General features: G+C 46.2%; 1 protein-coding gene across 3 annotated transcripts in view; it reads right to left on the bottom strand.

Moving 5' to 3' along the window:
- The window catches only part of TBC1D32 (TBC1 domain family member 32), a 2506374-nt gene that overhangs the window by 1692005 nt on the left and 794731 nt on the right, over positions 1-19638 (bottom strand). For all 3 annotated transcript variants that reach the window (XM_069606604.1, XM_069606605.1, XM_069606606.1), the window contains one exon: positions 9651-9747. In XM_069606604.1, the coding sequence (XP_069462705.1) occupies positions 9651-9747 (97 nt within the window). The remainder of the gene's footprint in view (positions 1-9650; positions 9748-19638) is intronic.

Genomic DNA, 19638 nt, shown 5'->3' with positions numbered 1-19638 from the left:
TGTGACATGTGCTTTTTGTGATAAACACAGGTAAAATTCAGTTGGTTGAAATCACATTGTCATTAGTACATCATAAAGGTTAAAACATATTTAGGTTCATCACAGTAATTGCACGATTGCATGCAATTGGGAATAGTCCACAGAGTAAGGAGAGAGTCAGGTTGCAACAAGGAAGGAAGAAATGAGAGGAAAATGCATCATGATTAGTATCAATGATAGGCTCAGCTCAAATGTGTCATGTCATATGAGTAGTGAGGGGTAAGCTTACCAAGTTTGGATGTTCTGAGGGGTTGGAATGATGAGGCGTGGTGCCTGGAATTATTCTTGGTAAGGTGCAATGAGTAGTGCTTCTGGGATAAAAAAAAGCTATGTTGGACAATATTTGCAACCAAGGTAGGGGTTAGACTGCTTCCTAATAATGGCTGAGCCTGAGTGGTTGCTTTAATGGTCGTTACACCTAATAAGTAAGGGGTGTAAACTCGGGTTAGTGTGATAAGGAACTGGTGATGTCACGCTTGGGTGTACAGGTCCAATATGGTGACTGTGCTTAGAAGCGAGTGTGCCTATATGAACACTCAAATAGGTTGTAATTGGCTCTTCCAAGTCTAAAATGACTGAATGTCTCAAAAGGACGGCCTATTGCCAGTGGCCTGTCTGTTGGTTCATTCCAAAGTAAAGGTTGTGAACAGGCATAATGACCAATATCAGGCCAGCACAGAAGGGGAGTAATGGGCGGATGGTGTGTTAAGGGGTTGCAGTGTGTGGGTGATGTGTCACTGTGAGAATGATGTGTTGGGCTGGGGATGGCATGCAAGCCCATGAGACCAATGTCAGGTGCATAATTCGCTCGCTGCGTGTCCTTGACCCCGGCTGAAAAAAAATAAAAATGTCCATCTGGACCGGAGTCGGTAGTGTGGTACACTGCCTTACATGCGGATTGCGGATGTGTAGACAGACCTGACAGCGAGAAACTATTTATATTATTCACTGGGCATGTGCACACCAGTGCAGCGTTACCCACCTATGCTGACAAATCATGAACATCAACATTTTTATTTATTTTTAATAACAAACTTTTTATAAACTGTGTATGCAGCGGCTATATCATGGGAATCCAACAGAAACTCTCTAATCCTTCTCCCAGGGCATATGAACACTGCCACCATCGGTTTCCTGCAACTAGCTGCTTTTACGTAACACTCGGATTTAGACGAGTTCAGCGCAGTAGCCAAATGTTCCCGGTGCTCTCACCCTTTCTCTAATAAATTCTACATAGTGCAGTTTCTGTACAAGTTTATTAAGAGAGGTGCTTCTATCCTATTCCCCGGTTTTCCGCTTCAATAAGTTCAGGTAGTCGGGCATGTCTGTTAACAGTGAGAGCTGTGTGACTCCACCGTCTTCCTCAGTGTAGCCAAGAAAGGACTAACAGAGGCGTCCCCCAGGCCGCATGCTACTAGACTCTATCTTACTGTCATCCAAGGGGCACAATCTCAAAGCTCAGTAAAGTTTATAATGCTTGAGGAGCCAATGGGCCCGGAGAGACCGGACCCCAAGCTCAAGTCTCAAGGCCTCAACCGGGGTAGCCTTATGCACATTCAGGATGGACCTCAATAGTTTCCCCTCTAGAATCTCCAACAAAGCCACGCGTCCCACAGCAAAGAGATGCAAGACATAAATTAGCACAGCAATTATACTGGTCTGGTATATCCTGAACAAACCCTCAATGTTGTTCCTGCCTGAGCTGGACACACATCATTTTATCAAGTGCCATTTCTTAAGAGTGTAACAGGAGACGACTTCTCCATAAAATCGCACTGATGGATTAGAGTGGATATGGAAGCCCAGGTATGTATTACTATCCACTATCTCTAACTTATTATCGTTCAGGGTCCAGGCATATGGGGGCTGCCATCTCAAGCCACTACCCAACACCATAACCTTTGTCTTAGTTGGATTTATAAGCAGGTTATTTGCTCTAGCGTATTTTCCTATGGCATCGATGGCTCGCTGGAGCCCAATTTGTGTGCGGTCCAAAAGAATGGTGTTGTCCGCATACATTAACCAGTGAATGGCCACGCCCCCCAGTTTAGGAGGGAAAGTTCTAATATCCTGCATGGAAGGGTCAAGATCTGACGTATAAAGTTTATAGAGTCATGACCAGACTCTGAGTTGCAAGTGTCATCACTATTGTCAGTGTAACTGCTAGATGAAAAAGAGGAAGACAGCAGCCTCTGTAAGGCCGGGGTGATGGACAACTGAGTTCCAATAATGTTATCATAGTCGGCTGCTGGACCAATAGCCTTTTCATCGTTGGTGGCCATCCCAAGTGTGTTCCGGTGCAATGTCATGGCCATCTTCAGTAAGGAGTTGTTGTCGACTGAAGTGGAAGAAACCAGGCAGTTCTGACCGTGCCCTGAATTCCTCAATGGGTGGCACGGCATCAACTTGTTGCCCGGACAGTGACAGCTGGCCCTTACCGCTCCTCTATAATAGTGCTCACACAGGGGTCCGCCGGGCAGGAAGGGGGAGAATAGAAGGACTGACAACCTTAACAGGCGACAGGTTTGCACCCCGTTGCTCGAAGTATCCAGTAATCAAATTGGCAGAGCATGTGGGGTCATTAACAACTACACCCCCCGTTGGATAAATTTGTGTCAGCCGTTAGGGACCCAGGAACACCCGGCGGGGCCAGCTTCCCCGCCCTCGCACTTCTCAAGCTGGTTTTTCTACCCCAGGCTGCCTTAATCGCCTTCATTGCAGCTGGAGGGGGAGAAAGGGTGAGGAATGCAGAAAAATATCAAAATGTTACAGTGGTAGGGCAGCTGGATGCTCGTCGGGTCCCTGGCTGCCGGGTGTGCGCATGGCAGCCTTGCTACCCCCAGCGAACCACAGCAAACCACTCTTACTTCCACTCTCTGTGCTAGGTAAATCACGATTCACCTTGTTGAAAATTGGGACAATTAATTCCCCTCAACAACTATTTGGAACCATACAAGTTGCAATTGAAATATTCTACTAAAAGAGGTACACCAGGCTACTGGAATGCTCTTAAATACATCTTTTGTGATGGGATCAGGACTGGGTGCTTTCCCCCCGCTTCTGGGACACCAGGGCCTAGACACTGCACCATAAGTAAATACTATAGGACTATCGAAGTTGTAAATACATCAGGGCTAGATCATAAAGCCATGAAATACAAAGTACCAATTTCTGTATAATGTGTTAGTCCAGAGGAGTAAAGAGAATGGACTTAAACCAAGGCACAGAGCGGCAGGAATACAGGAGGCCACCCTGGAATGTCTATGGAGTTCTTGATAGGCCTTCAACTGTCTATCTCTCTCAAGGTCCTGATGTACAACAACCCAACCCAATCTCTCGCCTCCTCGATATCCCACCCTGAGCTTATATATACTGGACCTTACTTTAATCACTCCTCCTCATCCTCTCTGTCCTTATGCTTCACTTGAACATTCTAGTCTCTTCACCATATGCATATTCCTCCATGGAGCCGAGGCTGCCCCTTTCCAGATTCTGGTTTTGCCTCCATCCACACTTCCTCCTTAATTCGTTCAAGATCTGAAGTACACCTCCCCTCTCCAATATTGTCAGTCTTCTGCTCTCTAGTACTTGCAGTCTCCTCCTCTTACTCTCCCTGTCTTCAATTCCTCACCTGGTATTCTTCTCTTTACCCTCTTTCTCTCTTAACACTGTCGCCCTGCCCTCAGTGAAGTCATCCAGTTAGTTGGGCAATTCTGGTTAGATCTTTGAGTTTGGCTACCTCATGATTTAAGGCGGCCCTTTCACCATTTGTAGTGCTTTGGTATCATCACACCTGCTAATGAAAAAGGGGCCTTCTTACAGGCATCTGCCATCTTGAACATTGTGCATGTGTGGGAAAAGACAAGTTTAGAAAAAATCCTGAATGGGTCTCAAATATGAAGTCAATTAATTTCAGCATACAGGAGTTCTACGCCCTTTGACTTCACACTCAACCCCTCACTGAAGCACCGGGGTGCAGAAAATGTGTCTCTGGGTTCTCCCAGATCCTCTTTGGCCTATTGGTAGTATGTGGTGTTTTCTGTGGGCAAGTGGGGGCACAACAGAATTCTAGATGGCGTTTGGTAATAAGGTGATTCTAGTCAGTCCATGTGAGGTCACTAAGGTAAATCAAACATGTATGTGTACTTCAGGTGCAAAGGGGCAATAAAGTCTCAAGGCCACCAGAGACTAGAGGGGAAAACAAACAAAAAGGTAACCTGGTGCATGCTAACAGGTGGCCCCAAAATGCAATCCTGAGGGATAAAACAATCCCAGAACTAAATTGTGCATGTGTTGTGGGTCCAACCAGGAAGATCGGGTTGTCTCAGAACACGCTGTACCACTTAAATGTTTAAAGGTTTTCAGTATCTAGTCAGAAATAGACTGTTAATACCTAAATACATGTAAATCTTTCAATGGACGGCATTCCACTGGCTCAAACTATTCAATATTGGAAGCATTAAGCAAAACAACTACTTCAGATTCAGTCAATTGGTTTCAAAATATAATTAGGAAGACAGGTGTCATGAAGAAAAACAATTCACCAAAAACAATGGTATAGGTATCAACAAAAATATACACAAGTTCTTCTCATATGTTGGTCACACAATAATAGTGAGTTGTGTTATAGTTTCCACACAACTGTATTTAATGGCATCACAAAAACAGTTTTTCAACATGTGTATGCTCATTCATATCTAATAAACTCCACTAGTGATGGAGGAATTGCCAACGTGTTTCGGATTCTTCCTGAATCCTTCTTCAGGGCCTTGGAGCCTATAATTCCTCATTCACGTGTTCAAACTTGCGTGCCTGGATGTGCACCTAAAAGGGAACACACAGAGGCTTGATTCAGAAAAAGTAATAAATAACAGATATATCTACAGATATATGCACTAAGTGTGTAAAAAAACTAACCTTAAGTCTTCCTTACACAAGCGTGTAGTCCTCGTTTACTGTATTCCATCATCATACAGTTCTCGGAAGAATATGTATTTTCACTACTATGTAGAAGTCAGACAAATTGCTGGAAATTCAAATCTTCAACAGGCTGCTGAGATACAAATCTTTCACAGTCTTGCCGGGCGACCAGCGCCTTCAAAGATAAAGGTCTTCTAGCGTCTTAGTATAGTAACACGATCACCGTGATCTCGGGATAAGAGATGAGATTCGGAATGGTGTGATCAACATGGAACGCTTAAAAGTAAGCGCATCTTGTAGGTCACGGTGTAGGTGGTGTCTGTAATGCTGATTAACTACAGTGAATGCATGCGTCTGCATTACAATGCATACATTTTTCCAAACCGCTCAACTGCGCGTGAGTCTTAAAATGAGCTATGTGTACGTTCTCTACTACCGAAAATTGAAACGCTAATGTAATGACCCTGATTCCCTATACAAACTGTCATGCCATGAGTTATGTGCAGATGTCCTATTGTGGCATGCAGGGCTCACCTGTGAAATCTGAAACAGTGTCCCACGCCAATCTCCTCTAAGGCGCGTAGCCGGCAAGCTAAGTGTTTATAAGGTTGCCGTGCAACCAGCAGGCATGCGCATTGCGTCGTCAAGTGGCCATCTTTGTGTGGGAACGTACACGTCCCCATGGTAACCTCTATATCGTATACCATCTGTTTGCATGGAACTAATCAGGCTGAATGTAAGCAAGTGAGCTGCCATTCCTTGGCTGAGAATAGCGCTAACGAACATCCTGTAGAGTCGTGATGGACAGGGGAAGGGGCAGCATGACGATACCAATCGGCTGGGTGCCCCACCTCTGTCGAAGTATCAAGACTCAGGGTTTATGAGTCACTGATTGTCAGATGTTGCTTACAACAAATCAAAAACAAAATCAATATGCTGTCCATATGTCATTCATAAAAACCCTTCTAAGCGGATGCCAAATATATGCGATCGTGGTAGTCAGACAGTCAGCTACCCATAATGGGGCGGTAGACCGTCGTGCAGAGAACTAGGGTTTAAAACGTGTCCTGATGAATAATTATTTCAAATTCCAGGACAGATATTTTTACAGCTGTCCGGTACCAGCATGGGAGCAGCTATGGCTCCAACATATACCAAAGCATATATGTTCTACCTGGAAATTGAACACGTACTGACCTCACCAAGATGGACACAACACCTTTCGATCTTTGTCAGATATATTGACGATGTGTTCTGGTCTGGCCCAAAAGAGGAACTACAAAACTTTTTTGTAATGATGAATAATATGCACCCACGGATCAAGTTCACAAACACAACTAGCAGAACAGGGAATAACTTTCTGGACGTGGAGGTTTACAGTAAAGACAACACCCTGGCAACCAGGATTTATACCAAGACCACAGATCGGAACAGCTTATTACTAGCAACAAGCTTTCACCCGAAACTTACCATCGAGAGTGTTCCCCTGAGCCAGTTCCTCCGGCATAGCCGTAATATCTCAGAAGCTGACAAATACAGGGCACAATCAAATGCATTACGGACGAAGTTCCATAAGAGAGGTTACAATCCGACTCTCATTTCGAACATTGCTGCAAAATGTGAGACTATTGAAAGAGACACTCTTCCGACGCCAAAAAACCCCAAACAAGGACAAACATTGGTCTATGTGACAACACACTCACTCCAGGCCCATGTTGCAGATGGATCCTGTACTACAACCACTATTTAGGCAACCACCTACTTTTGCCTACCGCAACAGTAGAGCACTGCGGAACAGCTTAGTTAAAAAGCCAAGATGCAATCTACCATAGCAAGGAACAATAGACACAAAGGGACACAACCATGTCACAACTGCCAGCATTGTAGCAACATCATAACAGGAAATAACATTGCACATCCTCATGCGGGCAAAGCCATCCTATTGAAACACTCATGCACTTGTGACTCTAAGAATGCGGTTTATGCATTAAAATGCACCTGAGGATATTATTATGTTGGTATCACAATGAGAAAGGCCAAAATGATGGTCGGAGCACTAGTCAAATATCCGCACAAAACCCCCAAATCTCCCGTAGCAATGCACTTCATAGAAGCAAGACACACCGTTGCCCAACTGAAATGTGTAATCCTAGAGAAAGTTACATTGGGAAGTAGAGGAGGGGACCTACACAGGAAACTGTTGCAAAAGGAGGTACTGTGGATTGACCTCCTGGACTCCATTCATCCTACTGCGAATCAAACTTTATGTGTTTCGTCTAAAGGATTGAAGTTAACATGAAAAACTCTTTTGGCCTACATACATCTGTGTTACAACGCAAATGAACTGTAGACTATTAGCAGATAGCAGTGGAAACATCATGCAAATTGTCAACCTGTGAGCCCTATTGAATTATTGATCTGTAGATTGTGTGAACCAGTATTTCTGCGAGACAATGTAATCTCAAGTTTGTGCATTCTGTGTTACATTGGTATCACAGCTGTTTTTTCTGTTAACAGTACAATGGCTTCTGTTGGGTATTGAAAATTTAAAATGTGGGGCTAAAACGGTATTGCTGCCCTGCAAACCGTGTTTCTCACGTTGCAAAATTGTTTGCAATGATCTTTGTTGAGCTTTGAGCCTTTCTGTCATTCACGATGCAAAACTGTTTGCAATGATCTTTGTTGAACCACAATGTGACGCTATCTGCAAAGTACTTCTGCGGGACAGTGTAATCTCAAGTTTGTGTATTATGCTTTTTTTTTCTGCTGACAATACAATGGCTTCTATTAGGTATTGAAAACTTAAAATGTGGGGCGAAAATGGTATTGCTGTTTTGTACATCGTGTTATTCACAAAGCAAAACTGTTTGTAATGATCCTTTGTGAACATTGAAACTTTGAGCCTTTGTGTATGCTGTAGTAATGATCCTGCAGACGTGTTATCCACAGTTTGTAATCACATCACCTCCGAGTATGGCATCATGTCATCCATAGGACACTGACATCAATTAGTCACACCAATTAGTTACCCTATGTAGGTCCACATTCTACCGTTAGGAGCGTGAACCACTAGTTATGGTTCACTAGCGGCATTATCTGGATAAGCGACAGTATTACATACTCATCCATGTAAATCTTGCGCTCTATACTTACGAACCAAGCGGCGCTATACAGCCAGCCATCCACTGGGTATTTTTGAAATTGTGTTATATATTGACAGGGATGGGGCACCCAGCTGAATCTTGTTGGCTGTCTGCCCCTTCCGTTGTCACCCTAGTTCTCTGCACGACGGTCTACCGCCCCATTATGTGTAGCTGGCTGACTACCACGATCGCATATATTTGGCATCCGCTTAGGCGGGTTTGTAATGGACAGCATATTGATTTCGATTTTTGATTTGTTGTAAGCAACATCTGACAATCAGTGACTCATGAACCCTAAGTCTTGATACTTCGACAGAGTTGGGGCACCCAGCCGATTGGTATCGGCATGCTGCCCCTTCCCTTGTCCATCACGACTCTACATGATGTTTGTTAGTGCTATTCTCAGCAAGCTCACTTGCTTACATTCAACCTGATTAATTCCATGCAAACAGATGGTATACGATATAGAGGTTACCATGGGGACGTGTAAGTTCCCACACAAAGATGGCCACTTGACGATGCAATGCGCATGCCTGCTGGTTGTGCCGCTAACTTATAAACACTTAGCTTAGATATATCTGTTATTTATTACTTTTTCTGAATCAAGCCTCTGTGTGTTTCATTTTAGGTGCACAACCATGGACGTAAGTTTGAACACGTGAATGAGGAATTATAGGCTCCAAGGCCCTGAAGAAGGATTTAGGAAGAATCCGAAACACGTTGGCAATTACTCCATCACTAGTGGAGCTTATTAGATGCGAATGAGCATACACATGTTGAAAAACTGTTTTCGTGGTACTGTTAAATACAGTTGTGTGGAACCTATAACCCAACTCACTATTATTGTGTGACCAACATATGAGAATAACTTGTGTATATTTTTGTTTATACCTATACCATTGTTTTTGGTGAATTATTGTTTTTCTTCATGACATCTGTCTTCCTAATTATATTTTGAAACCAATTGACTGAAGCTGAAGTCGTTTTTTTGTTTAATGCTTCCAATATTGAATGATTTGGGCCAGTGGAAGGCTCTCCATTGAAAGATTTACATGTATTTAGGTATTAACAGTCTATTTCTGACTAGACACTAAACACCTTTAAACATTTAAGTGGGACAACGTGTTCTGAGACAACCCGGTCTTCCTGGTTGGACCCACAACATGTGCAAAATTTAGTTTTGGGATCGTTTTATCCCTCAGGACTGCATATTCGGGCCACCTGTTAGCATACAACAGGTTTCATTTGTGTGTGTTTTCTGTGGGCCCATGACCTCAGGGAACCATAGTCAATTGTTCTGCAAATCCACAAGGATTTCTGAAAGGGACAGCATCTCATGTGGCAAAACTCTGCCTCCTGCCGATAGGATGGTAGGGGTCATTCTCCCACACTGCTCTCATGCCTATCATCATACAGGTTGTGACAGTACCCAGCTTTCTTTGTGACCCCACCATCCACCAGTAAGGTCATGTCGATTTTAGTATGCAGTGCTTTTACATTTTAAAAAAGAGAACCATTTCTTTCTGTATTTGTTATCAAAATACTCACTGCAACTTTCCTTCGCCATATTGATTCTGCAGCTCTCTTCACTTCCCCGCTCGCATGATTCCAAGTAATGGAAGCACTGCTGCACAGCAGCAATAATCTGGGAAAATAAAACAAAACATATGAAGACTGACAGTCCCAACTATGAATGCAATTCATTTTTCTATTCAACATTGCCTGAATCTGAATATCGCAGAGTTGGCGTGTGGAGTTACTGTGATTTAGGTGAAATGTTCAGTCTGAAAAAAACAACTGCAACTCATGGCTCCCTATTGGGATGTTATGTACTGTGACAAATCCCCAGATGTCATTTGTCCTCTAGGGGGTGCCCCTTCCCATAAAGCAAGGTAGGTGAGGCTGCTACCCGATAGTCCCCCTGGGAGTGGTACTCAACAGATGGATATGATGCGGAGGGAAGCCCCCTATAGCATAAGTGACGACCAGGGGAGAAAATGGTTTCCCCATAGCCCACCTAACCCTAACACACCTTCCAATGCCCCTTTCACCAACACTTCCCCTAGTGTTCCTATATGTTTCAGTCATGCTACCAATATAGGAAGTACTGGGATGAGGAAGAACGTGAACTCACCAAAGAGCATGCTTCCCTTACTGAGACGAGGGAGAGAAAAATGTACTCACTGGAAGACCTAAAGATCAGTACTGAGACAAAGATAGATAACACTCATGAGAACCTGAATGAACAGTCTAGTTGCTCCTGAAAGCTAATTGGAAGACTCATTCAAAGCGGAAGCGGGAAATCTGGAAAGGGAGAGAGGCCCTCCCTGGAGGAGCTGCGAGTGCAGGGAACACTTGGCTCAGCAAAGGATTCAAGCAGTTACAGGAGAGCTTACCAGGCAGGCGGAGAAGCTCTTACTTGGCCGACCGGGAAGGAACATCCGGTGAAGCAGAGCAGCAGACGTCCTGGCCAGGCAAGCAGAAGGACTGCGTGGTTGCAGGAAGATGCACCTGCTGAGAATCTACTAGTGCTGCAGAGACTGTTAGGCAAGATTGTATGCAGTACCCTTTGGGTGCACTACAATACCTTAACCTCCTGGCAATAGGGACCCAGCCGTTGGTATGAGTGTGAACTACACAGATTAGTAGTGTGGTCGAGCAGCCAGGCTTATCTCAAGAGGGGTCAATGTGAGCAGTCATGTTGTGACACAGAGTTTCATAATACAGTTATCCAAATAAACACTTATACTCAAGGTTTCATGATAAAACAATTATTAATTTATTTCACAGTCAGTTATATAAGCCGTCTTGAGAAAGGGAATAAAACATGCAACACTTATATACTTCAAAACACACTCTTAGTTTCTCTAAATCAGATGATACCCATTGGGGATGGCACACGGACACTTCCTACACCCTCAGGTGACTTAAATAGCTAGGGCACTGTGGACATTCATTTATAACTGGTACATTTAGAGCAATACTGAGCTTGGTGAAAAAGATAGAATAGAGGAATAAAACAAAGGTTAACAAATAAGTCATAAACAGGTAAGTGTAGAGTAAATTAACCCTTTCCTGGGGGAAAGGCCAAAGCACAAAGTCAGAGGTAAAGAGGAGTCTCTCAGGGAGCCAGGGCAGCCAATGTTAATTGCACAATGTCAAGGGGAGCTGAAGATCTTCTTTTGCAGGTAGGTAAAAAGTATTGCACAATGTTTGTAGAAATGTTTGTAGAAAATAGAACACTTGAAGGGCCACGAGCTGAGAGGCTTGTGAGGGGCAAAGCTTTAGCAACTTTACAAGGTAAACAAGACAGGTCTCAACTGAGAGCAAGTTAGGCTACAAAACAAGGGGTAAGTTCTCTTAGACTTTACAGTACCTCTGGTCAAAAGAAATGTTTCCAGCTAGCTTCTGTTCCTGTACAGCTCTGCAGATCCTGTTGTTCTTTTGCCTCAGTTGTGGGGACAAGAGGAGGACGTCTCGGGACTCCTGCTCTGCAAGGGACGGTCAGCGGCAGCAATGGGCAAACTTCAATTCAGCGGTCCTTCAGTGTTTCAGCTCCTCGCCTCTGACAGCAAATAGCAACAAAGCGGTTCTCGGATATCACTTCAGACTTTCCTTGCTTCTGGGCTCCAGCACTCTGTTGAGGTGGCTCAGGCTGGTTTATAGTGATAATGTCGAATTACAAAATGTCGAAAGTCAAAATGTCGAAAAAGAATGTCTGAAAAAATAAATAAATCGAATTTCCTTTTTTTAAAATTTTCTGTTCGAAATGGGGGGGTTCCCCTCTAAACCCCCCCTTTTTTTAAACGCACAAAAGCAAAAAAAACATGTAAAATAAAAAATTACATATTCGGAAAAAAAGAATTCGCCCATTTTTTTTCAACATTTTTGTCATTCGACTTTTTGCAGTCGACAATATAACTGCACACCGCTCGGGCTTGGTCAGTCCTGCATCAGGGAATTCCGGAGGATCTTCCTAGCGCTCGGGTCTGACTTAAAAGCAATGCACATGATCTGGTGTTCCTTTCTCTGGCTCTCCGGTTCCAGCAGCAACTGCAGTTGAAATACAACCAGCTTCGAGAGGATGTCCAGAAGGGCTTGCTTTGGAGTTCATTGGTCCCACCAACTCGAAGGGAGAAGTCGTCCTTGCAGGGCTTCTCTAGTCGAGGCGAATTCAGAGCTTCAGCACAGCAGCAGGGCTTCACTGGGCAAACTAACGGTCCAGGAGTTGCAGCAGGCATCTCTTCCAAGTTCTTCTTAGGATTCCTTCGTCCAGTGGTTGACTCTGCCTTCCAAGCCAAAAAGCCTTGCCTTTTATGCAGGTTTCTCTGTCATGACCCTTGCCCCTGGCCCTCACTGGCAAGTCAGCCTTCCAGTTAGGGCCAGGTAAAAGGCCTTAAAACCTCATCCAAGACTCTCTTGGAGTCAGTCCTGGCGACTTTGGCACCAGGCTCATAACCATCATGAAGACCAACATTAGAATGGGACTATTTACTTGGGACTATTTAACTTGGGGGAGTTCAGCCAACATGGAGGCACACACATAGCTCAGTTACAAGTAACTGAGCTTTGAGGTCTAGTCTTTTGGGTGTGGCAGGCCTGGGACTACTTTACCTGGACTACTTTGGGTGTGGCAGGCCTTGGACTATTTTACCTGGACTACTTTACCTGAGACTATTTAAACCACACCCAAACAGCAGAACTTGCTTTGCGTTATTCTGCTGTGGGCAGCGTAATGCTCACCGTGTCCAGTTCTTTGATGCCAGTTTACCTGAAACCAAGGACCTGCAGAGAGAGAAAGAACCCTACGAAACTTACCTATAACAGTATCCTGTCTTCAATCCATCGCTGACTTAAGTTCCACTCACCTGAAGGTACGAACTCCATCATCCGGCACTGCATGCATCCTGGAATACCATAACCTGGAAAGAGGAGAAAGAAAGACAGCATTAGTAAGCGTTTACTCACGTTTCCTCCCAAATGAAGAAAGCCACAGAATTCTTACCTGGGTAGTCATCTCCTGGTCAGTATCATTGCTGGAACATTACAGCGCTCCGCGAGGAACATCGCAACCTGCAAGGAGAGAAAAGACACAGGTTAGCAATATAAAAGGCAAAACATCGCCGCGCATCGCGCATTACTCACGGGACAGCATCGTGCAAACCACGCTTTCGCCTACCGGCCCATGCTCAACTTCAAACTGCATGACAACACCAACATACCTTTCCATACCTAAAAGGAAAGAAGCAAGACATTATTATAGGAACTGCATATAAAGACTGTAAAGCAGCAAACCTACAGAGTCGCAGCAGGCCTGGATTCCCACAGGGGGGCTTGCACCAGTGAAGTAACTTGGTCGCTGTTCGCCCCCCACATCTACGCACCCCTGCCACGAGGAGCAGGATGGAGAATCCACCTCTTACAATATTAAGGTGAGGAGAAGGCCCAAGGGGGAGGAAGGAGTTGAGGCCAAGGGAGGTGGGAAAACAAAGACAATCTGGTATTGAATCCAGCTCTCCTATATTGCAGACCCATCTTTAACCAGAGGCCTTACCAAGGGACCGGGAGAGGGTTCGAGAGTGCAAATCATCCAACCAGGGCTGGGTGGCGTCCCCGTGGATACCAGGTGAGCGTAACATTCTCCCATTCATTCCAGCCTAGCTGTCAATCACACAGCAGTGTGGCTGTCCTTGCCGGACAGCCAGTCGGCCAATCACCTTTGGGTGCATTCCTGTTACCAAGGGGATTAAGCACAGGGAGTTTCAGGCACCACCCTCACTTCCTGCCCCTACCCAACATACTGGAGCCAGAGGCGGGCTTCAATCGTGAATCCTGCCAAAGACAAAACAAACAAAGAGACCAAACCTGGTTTGGCGCGCAGAGTAAATCTTAAGAAGGCCCTTCCCGACAAGAAATGGTGAAAAAAGAAGACCAGGGTCATTTTGACGGAATTGGCACCCATGGGTGCCTTGCTGTGGCTGAGAACGCAGCCCGCGGTAAAAACACACAATGGTAGTAAAAAGTAAACCACTGCCACCAGCCATTAATTGTAGGAAGGGTAACAAAAAATGTTACATGACAAACTAGACAAAGGGGACACTAAGTAACCCCTCGACCACCCTATGGTAAGATAGTGTGTGCTGGGTCTAGAAAGTTACAAATTGTAAGTAAAGTCAATTTCACTTTACTGCTCTTGGAAACAGTAGTTTCACCAAGAGAAGGTATTTAAACCTTTGGGAAATCTAAGAGACGTCCCTGTGCCACTATACTGAAGGTGCTGTGTGACACAATGTAAAGATGATACCTATGGAGTTTGTCAGACTCTAAAGTAAAAATAAAACAGAAATTAAATCACATTAAAATTACATGAGAGATAAAAAGTCCTAAAGTCCAGCAAAAAGAGCTGGGGGTCTCTAAGGTAGAAGGGAATTAACACATTTCTGAGAATTCTCCCTAACAGAGACGCTGCAGCATGCCGGAAGAGCGGAGAAGCCTGAAGCAGAGGGCAGAGAACCCCCGAGACCGACCGGGCCGAGACAGTAGAGACCCTTAAGGTACAAGGGCTACCGGGGGGGTTGGAAGGGGTACCAGAAGGCACTGGCAGATGCTGGAGCTATGATATTGGGGCCTAAGGGAAGCCCCTGAGGTACAAGCTAAGACCCCTAGTGAGAAGAAACTGCAACACCAAGGGGAGAGAATCCCACAGGTCTGGGACCCGCATCCTTCTATGAAGAGTTTCATAGTCACAGTACCTAGCAGCATACTGAACCAGGTCTGAAGCACCAAAAAGGAAGAATCCCACAGGTCTGGACGTGTATCCTCTTATGAAGAACAACCCCAGCCAGGGGGCGCTGTTGCCCACAGAAGAAGATGGCCGCTCCTGTGTGAGCTCCGGAGAGAACCAGGGCCGTATTACAAATATAACCGTTCAACGGATCCGGTTATACAAATGCGAAGCATGGAATGAATGGCAACGGCTGGTCAGCACGGCTGTGAAGTCTGGGAGGCAGTGGGGGCTGGACTTCCGTTATACAGCGGCACGTTGATTGCGCGGGCGGTGGCAGACGGGCCCGTGGATAGGGCCGGGCCTGAGGGGGAGGAGCTTGGCGGGAGGAAGGCGCAATCCGCACTCTGGACGTTGCATACCCATCATCAGTAGGGCCCGCGCCGGGTGCTCCGCTCCACATTGAGCGCCTGCTGGGCCCCCTCCTTCCTGCTGGCCCTCGCGGCTCCCCTGCCTACTCGCCCCACCGAGAGCTGCTAAGCGGAGAACTCCCGGCCTCCCGACCGGCGATAGGAAACTGCAGACGGACCGCGGGAGCGGACACCCCCCCCCGCCTACCAAAACAACACAGATAAGTGGGGCAGCGGGGAGGAGGTAGCAGCGCTTCATGCAACGCGGGCCCCAACCCTGCGGCTCTGTACAATACAACGGGGACGATGCATGGAATCACTGAGGGAGCGGTTCCTGCTATGTGTTGAGGAACGTATGAATTGAGATCTCCCGGGGACACTTCCCAGCCTGCGCTCTCGGGGCTGGCGGCCGCGTAGGCCTTCCACTGCAGCTCTGGTGCTGGGCCATTGCTCAGGCCCCCACGAAAACCATCTATAAAAAAGGTTATTGGCCTGGTCAAAGTTGCCTGCTAAACGTGTGCTGAGTGGGTTTGGCCAAGAGTGCAGTGCACACATCTCGACTGCACACACCATTGCTAACGCGTGCAGGTCAGAGAAGACAGAGTACAACACAATCTGAGGCAGACTCGATTGACCACAAAGCACGGGATAATGCCCAAGAATTTCGGACCTAAGAAGAACAAGGGGGCTATCGACAAATACACCACATCTATCCAGAAGAACTCAACGGCCGAGATGGAGGAACCAATGACCCCGATTGAGCAGCAGGCCCCACCATCCACTCAGATGGACCCGCAGGCGGTCTTCCTCGCAATGCAGCAGGGGTTCACAGCTCTGAACGACAAATTGGATGGGATTACCGCTAATGTGGCATCCATTAAGTCAAAATTGGATAAAACAACGACACGTATTACGGAGGCGGAAACTAGAATATCGGGCACTGAAGACGCGTTTGAGGCCCTGAAAAGTACGGTATCTACAATGGCGATTGAACTTGGAACGATAAACACTAAGTGTGAGGACTTAGAAGCGAGGTAGAGACGCAACAATATTATCATTTTAGGGGTGCCTGAGGAGGCGATGAAGGGCTCCATGGAGAAAGGTGTTGAGGCCCTCCTTCGTACACTGCTGGGTGACCCCGGGTGGTCATCCATGTTCATTATTGAGCGTGCTCACAGATCCATGGCTCCGAAGCCGGGAGCATACCCAAGGCCAATAATTGCACGTGTGCTGAACTACAGGGACAAGGACCTGATACTGCGCGCGGCAAAGGAAAAGCAGGAGCTGAGATGGGAGACCAGCGTGATACGGATCTACCCCGACTTCACACTAGCAGTGCAGCAGGAAAGAAAACAATTTAATGGCGTCAAGAAACTGCTCCGGGATCGACAAGTCCAATACGCCATGCTTTACCCGGCTAGACTCAAGATTCAGTACAAAAACAAAGTCCACTTCTTCACCTTCCCTGAGGAAGCCACCAATTTTGTAGAGACGCATATTCCCGCGGTGCCAGGGAGCACTGAAGCTAATAGTCAGGATTGACTTTCACGAAGGTGCATCGACAGAATGTTCAGTCGACGTGTCACTTGCTTTATATAATCAGCTTCCCCTAGTGGGGTTACATTGAGTGAGAGCGGGAAGATCTCTATTTGTATGATAAGCTGTGCCGCAAAATTTCCCGTTGCCAACCACATGTGAGAGAGCAACGCCGGATCCGGTTCTCCGTATGTAAAGTTTGGAAAAGCATAGGCCCTGGGAATCTCCGCAGGCCCCCCTGCAGTTGGTGCATTTGCAGAAAGTTGGTGGGAGGGATTGGGATCCAATAAGCACAGTAGATGTTTGGGGTACTGTGTGGGTGGGGGTGGGGGGAGGTTTAGACATGTTGGAAAATAGTTATGTTACGTATGGGAAGAAAGTAAAAAGCACACAGTTAATGTACACTGGCAAATTTGAAAACACTGTGAAACAATTTTTAGCAAACACATACCCGCTATCACCCTATAGGGAATGGCTGGTACAAACACCAAAAATGTTAAGATAATGAGCTGGAATGTTCGAGGTCTGGGCTCAAGGGTTAAGAAGCGGAAAATTACAGCATATATCAACAGACATACCCCACAGATTCTTTTCTTACAAGAAACACACATTGGTCCGCAACATGGGGGACAGTTGGTGCCGAATTGGGGTACCCACCAATATTTCACTACTTATTCGAAGAAGGCTAGAGGTACGGCAATCTTAGTGCACAGGACCCTCCGATTTACCTGCAAGGAGGTGGAGTGCGATACGGGGGGCAGATATGTCTTGGTACACGGCACCCTACGAGGTAGTTCTCCTAAATGTATATGGGCCTAATTTGGACGACCCGAAGTTTTACTCCAAAGTCTTTGGGAAACTGGCACATTACCCTACTGCCCATCTGATTTGCGGGGGGGACTTTAATACCATTCTCGATGTGGACATGGACCGCACCTCGACACAAGCGAGAACATTATCTAAAGCTGCTCAGGCAATTATCGCTCACATGGCAGACTTAGGACTGAAGGATGTATGGAGGACACTACACCCCTCTGAGAGGAGATACACGTATTACTCAACTGTGCACGATATGCACTCCAGGATAGATATGTGGTTGACGGATAACACGTTGTTAGCCTGGGTTGTCGACTCTCAGATGCTCCCCAGGACTTACTCCGACCATTCCCCCATTTTGATAGAGTTGCGAATACCTGGCGAAGCAGTGGGCAGGCCTCCATGGAGGTTCAAACCGGCCGCATTACGTGATCTGGTCTATAAGAATGCAATGGACCAGCATATACAAGAGTATTTTGAATTTAACAAGAACTCAGTGCCCTCCCTTGCGACACTGTGGCAGGAATTCAAAGTGTATATAAGAGGTGCGTCCATATCTAAGGAGAGTGGCATCCTCAAAGATATTAGGAATAGGCTGCAACGGCTTGAGGCGCAAATAACGTTATCACAATCCCAATATGTGCTTAATCCATCACCACAATTCACGTTGGATATAAAAAATAAGCTAGAGGAATACACGGAGGCAGCGGACCAAGAGATCCTCTACTTCGACAGACCAGCGGCTGCACGCCGCTACGGTGAAAGTGAACGTCTGGGGAGGTTGCTAGCCAGAGCAGTCAGGGGAGAAAGGGGGTCAACGGATATCCCATGTATACTTACACCAGAAGGCTCGGTCACCACTGATCAGACCAAGATACGTGACACATTTTATACATTCTACGAAGAACTCTATTTGCCCCAATCAGACGCCACTGATGCGGAGATCGATCAATATCTCTCCCGGATCCCGACAACACTTCTGGCTGAAGGTACGAGAGAGTCTTTGGAGGCTCCGATATCTGAGGCAGAAATAATTGGGGCAAATGAAGCTCTCCCTAATGGGAAGGCTCCGGGCACCGATGGCCTTAGTGCAGAATTCTACAAAGAGTTTAAGCACCTTCTAGTTCCCAGACTGCTAGCAATGTGGATCGAAGCGTTGGAAAGGGGAGAGCTCCCTGAGACTACAAGGGAGGCAGTGATAACGTTACTGCTTAAGACAGGAAAACCCCCAGAGGACTGTGGGTCGTACAGACCTCTCTCGTTAATTAATACGGATGCAAAAATATTAGCCAAAATACTCGCCACAAGGTTAACACCTTGGATGCCATATATGGTCCACGAGGATCAGGCTGGATTCATTCCTGGCAGGTCCACAGCTACTAACATTAGAAGATGTCATGAGGTTATGACCACGGCACCCCTAGACCAGCAGGCGATAGCTGTGTCATTGGACATGCGCAAGGCTTTTGATACGGTATCCTGGCCTTTCCTGTTCGGGGTGCTGCGAAACTATGGGTTTGGACCGAACTTCTTGAAATGGATAAAGTTGTTATACTCATCCCCAGAAGCCAGAATTAGAGTTAACGGTGCCCTAACAGAAAAACCTGAACTGCGAGGGGGCACGAGACAGGGTTGCCCACTATCACCATTACTGTTTGCCTTAATAATAGAGCCATTGGCGGATATATTGAGGGCCCACTCCGGCGCATACGGGCTAAAAATTGGTGCTACACTACACATCATAAATCTATACGCAGATGACATTTTGCTGTACCTGAGAGAACCAGACAGAACATTGGGGAGGGTCCTGTCCATAGTGGAACAATTTGGTAGATTTTCGGGCCTACGACTTAACCCTAACAAATCAGAAGTGTTCCCTATTACTGAAGTCACTGGCAAACCGCGCGACCTGCATGGCCTACAGTGGTGCCCGACACATATACTGTACTTGGGAGCATGTATAGCTAGGACTGCACAATTGTCTCGGGCATTGAATTATAACCTGCTGGGGGATTCACTGTGTTTGAAATTGAAACGATGGGGGGGTTCT

The sequence above is a fragment of the Ambystoma mexicanum genome, chromosome 4p (assembly GCF_040938575.1).
Source record: "Ambystoma mexicanum isolate Mex_15411 chromosome 4p, UKY_AmexF1_1, whole genome shotgun sequence".
Taxonomy (NCBI): domain Eukaryota; kingdom Metazoa; phylum Chordata; class Amphibia; order Caudata; family Ambystomatidae; genus Ambystoma; species Ambystoma mexicanum.
This window is presented reverse-complemented; position numbering and strand designations above follow the sequence as displayed.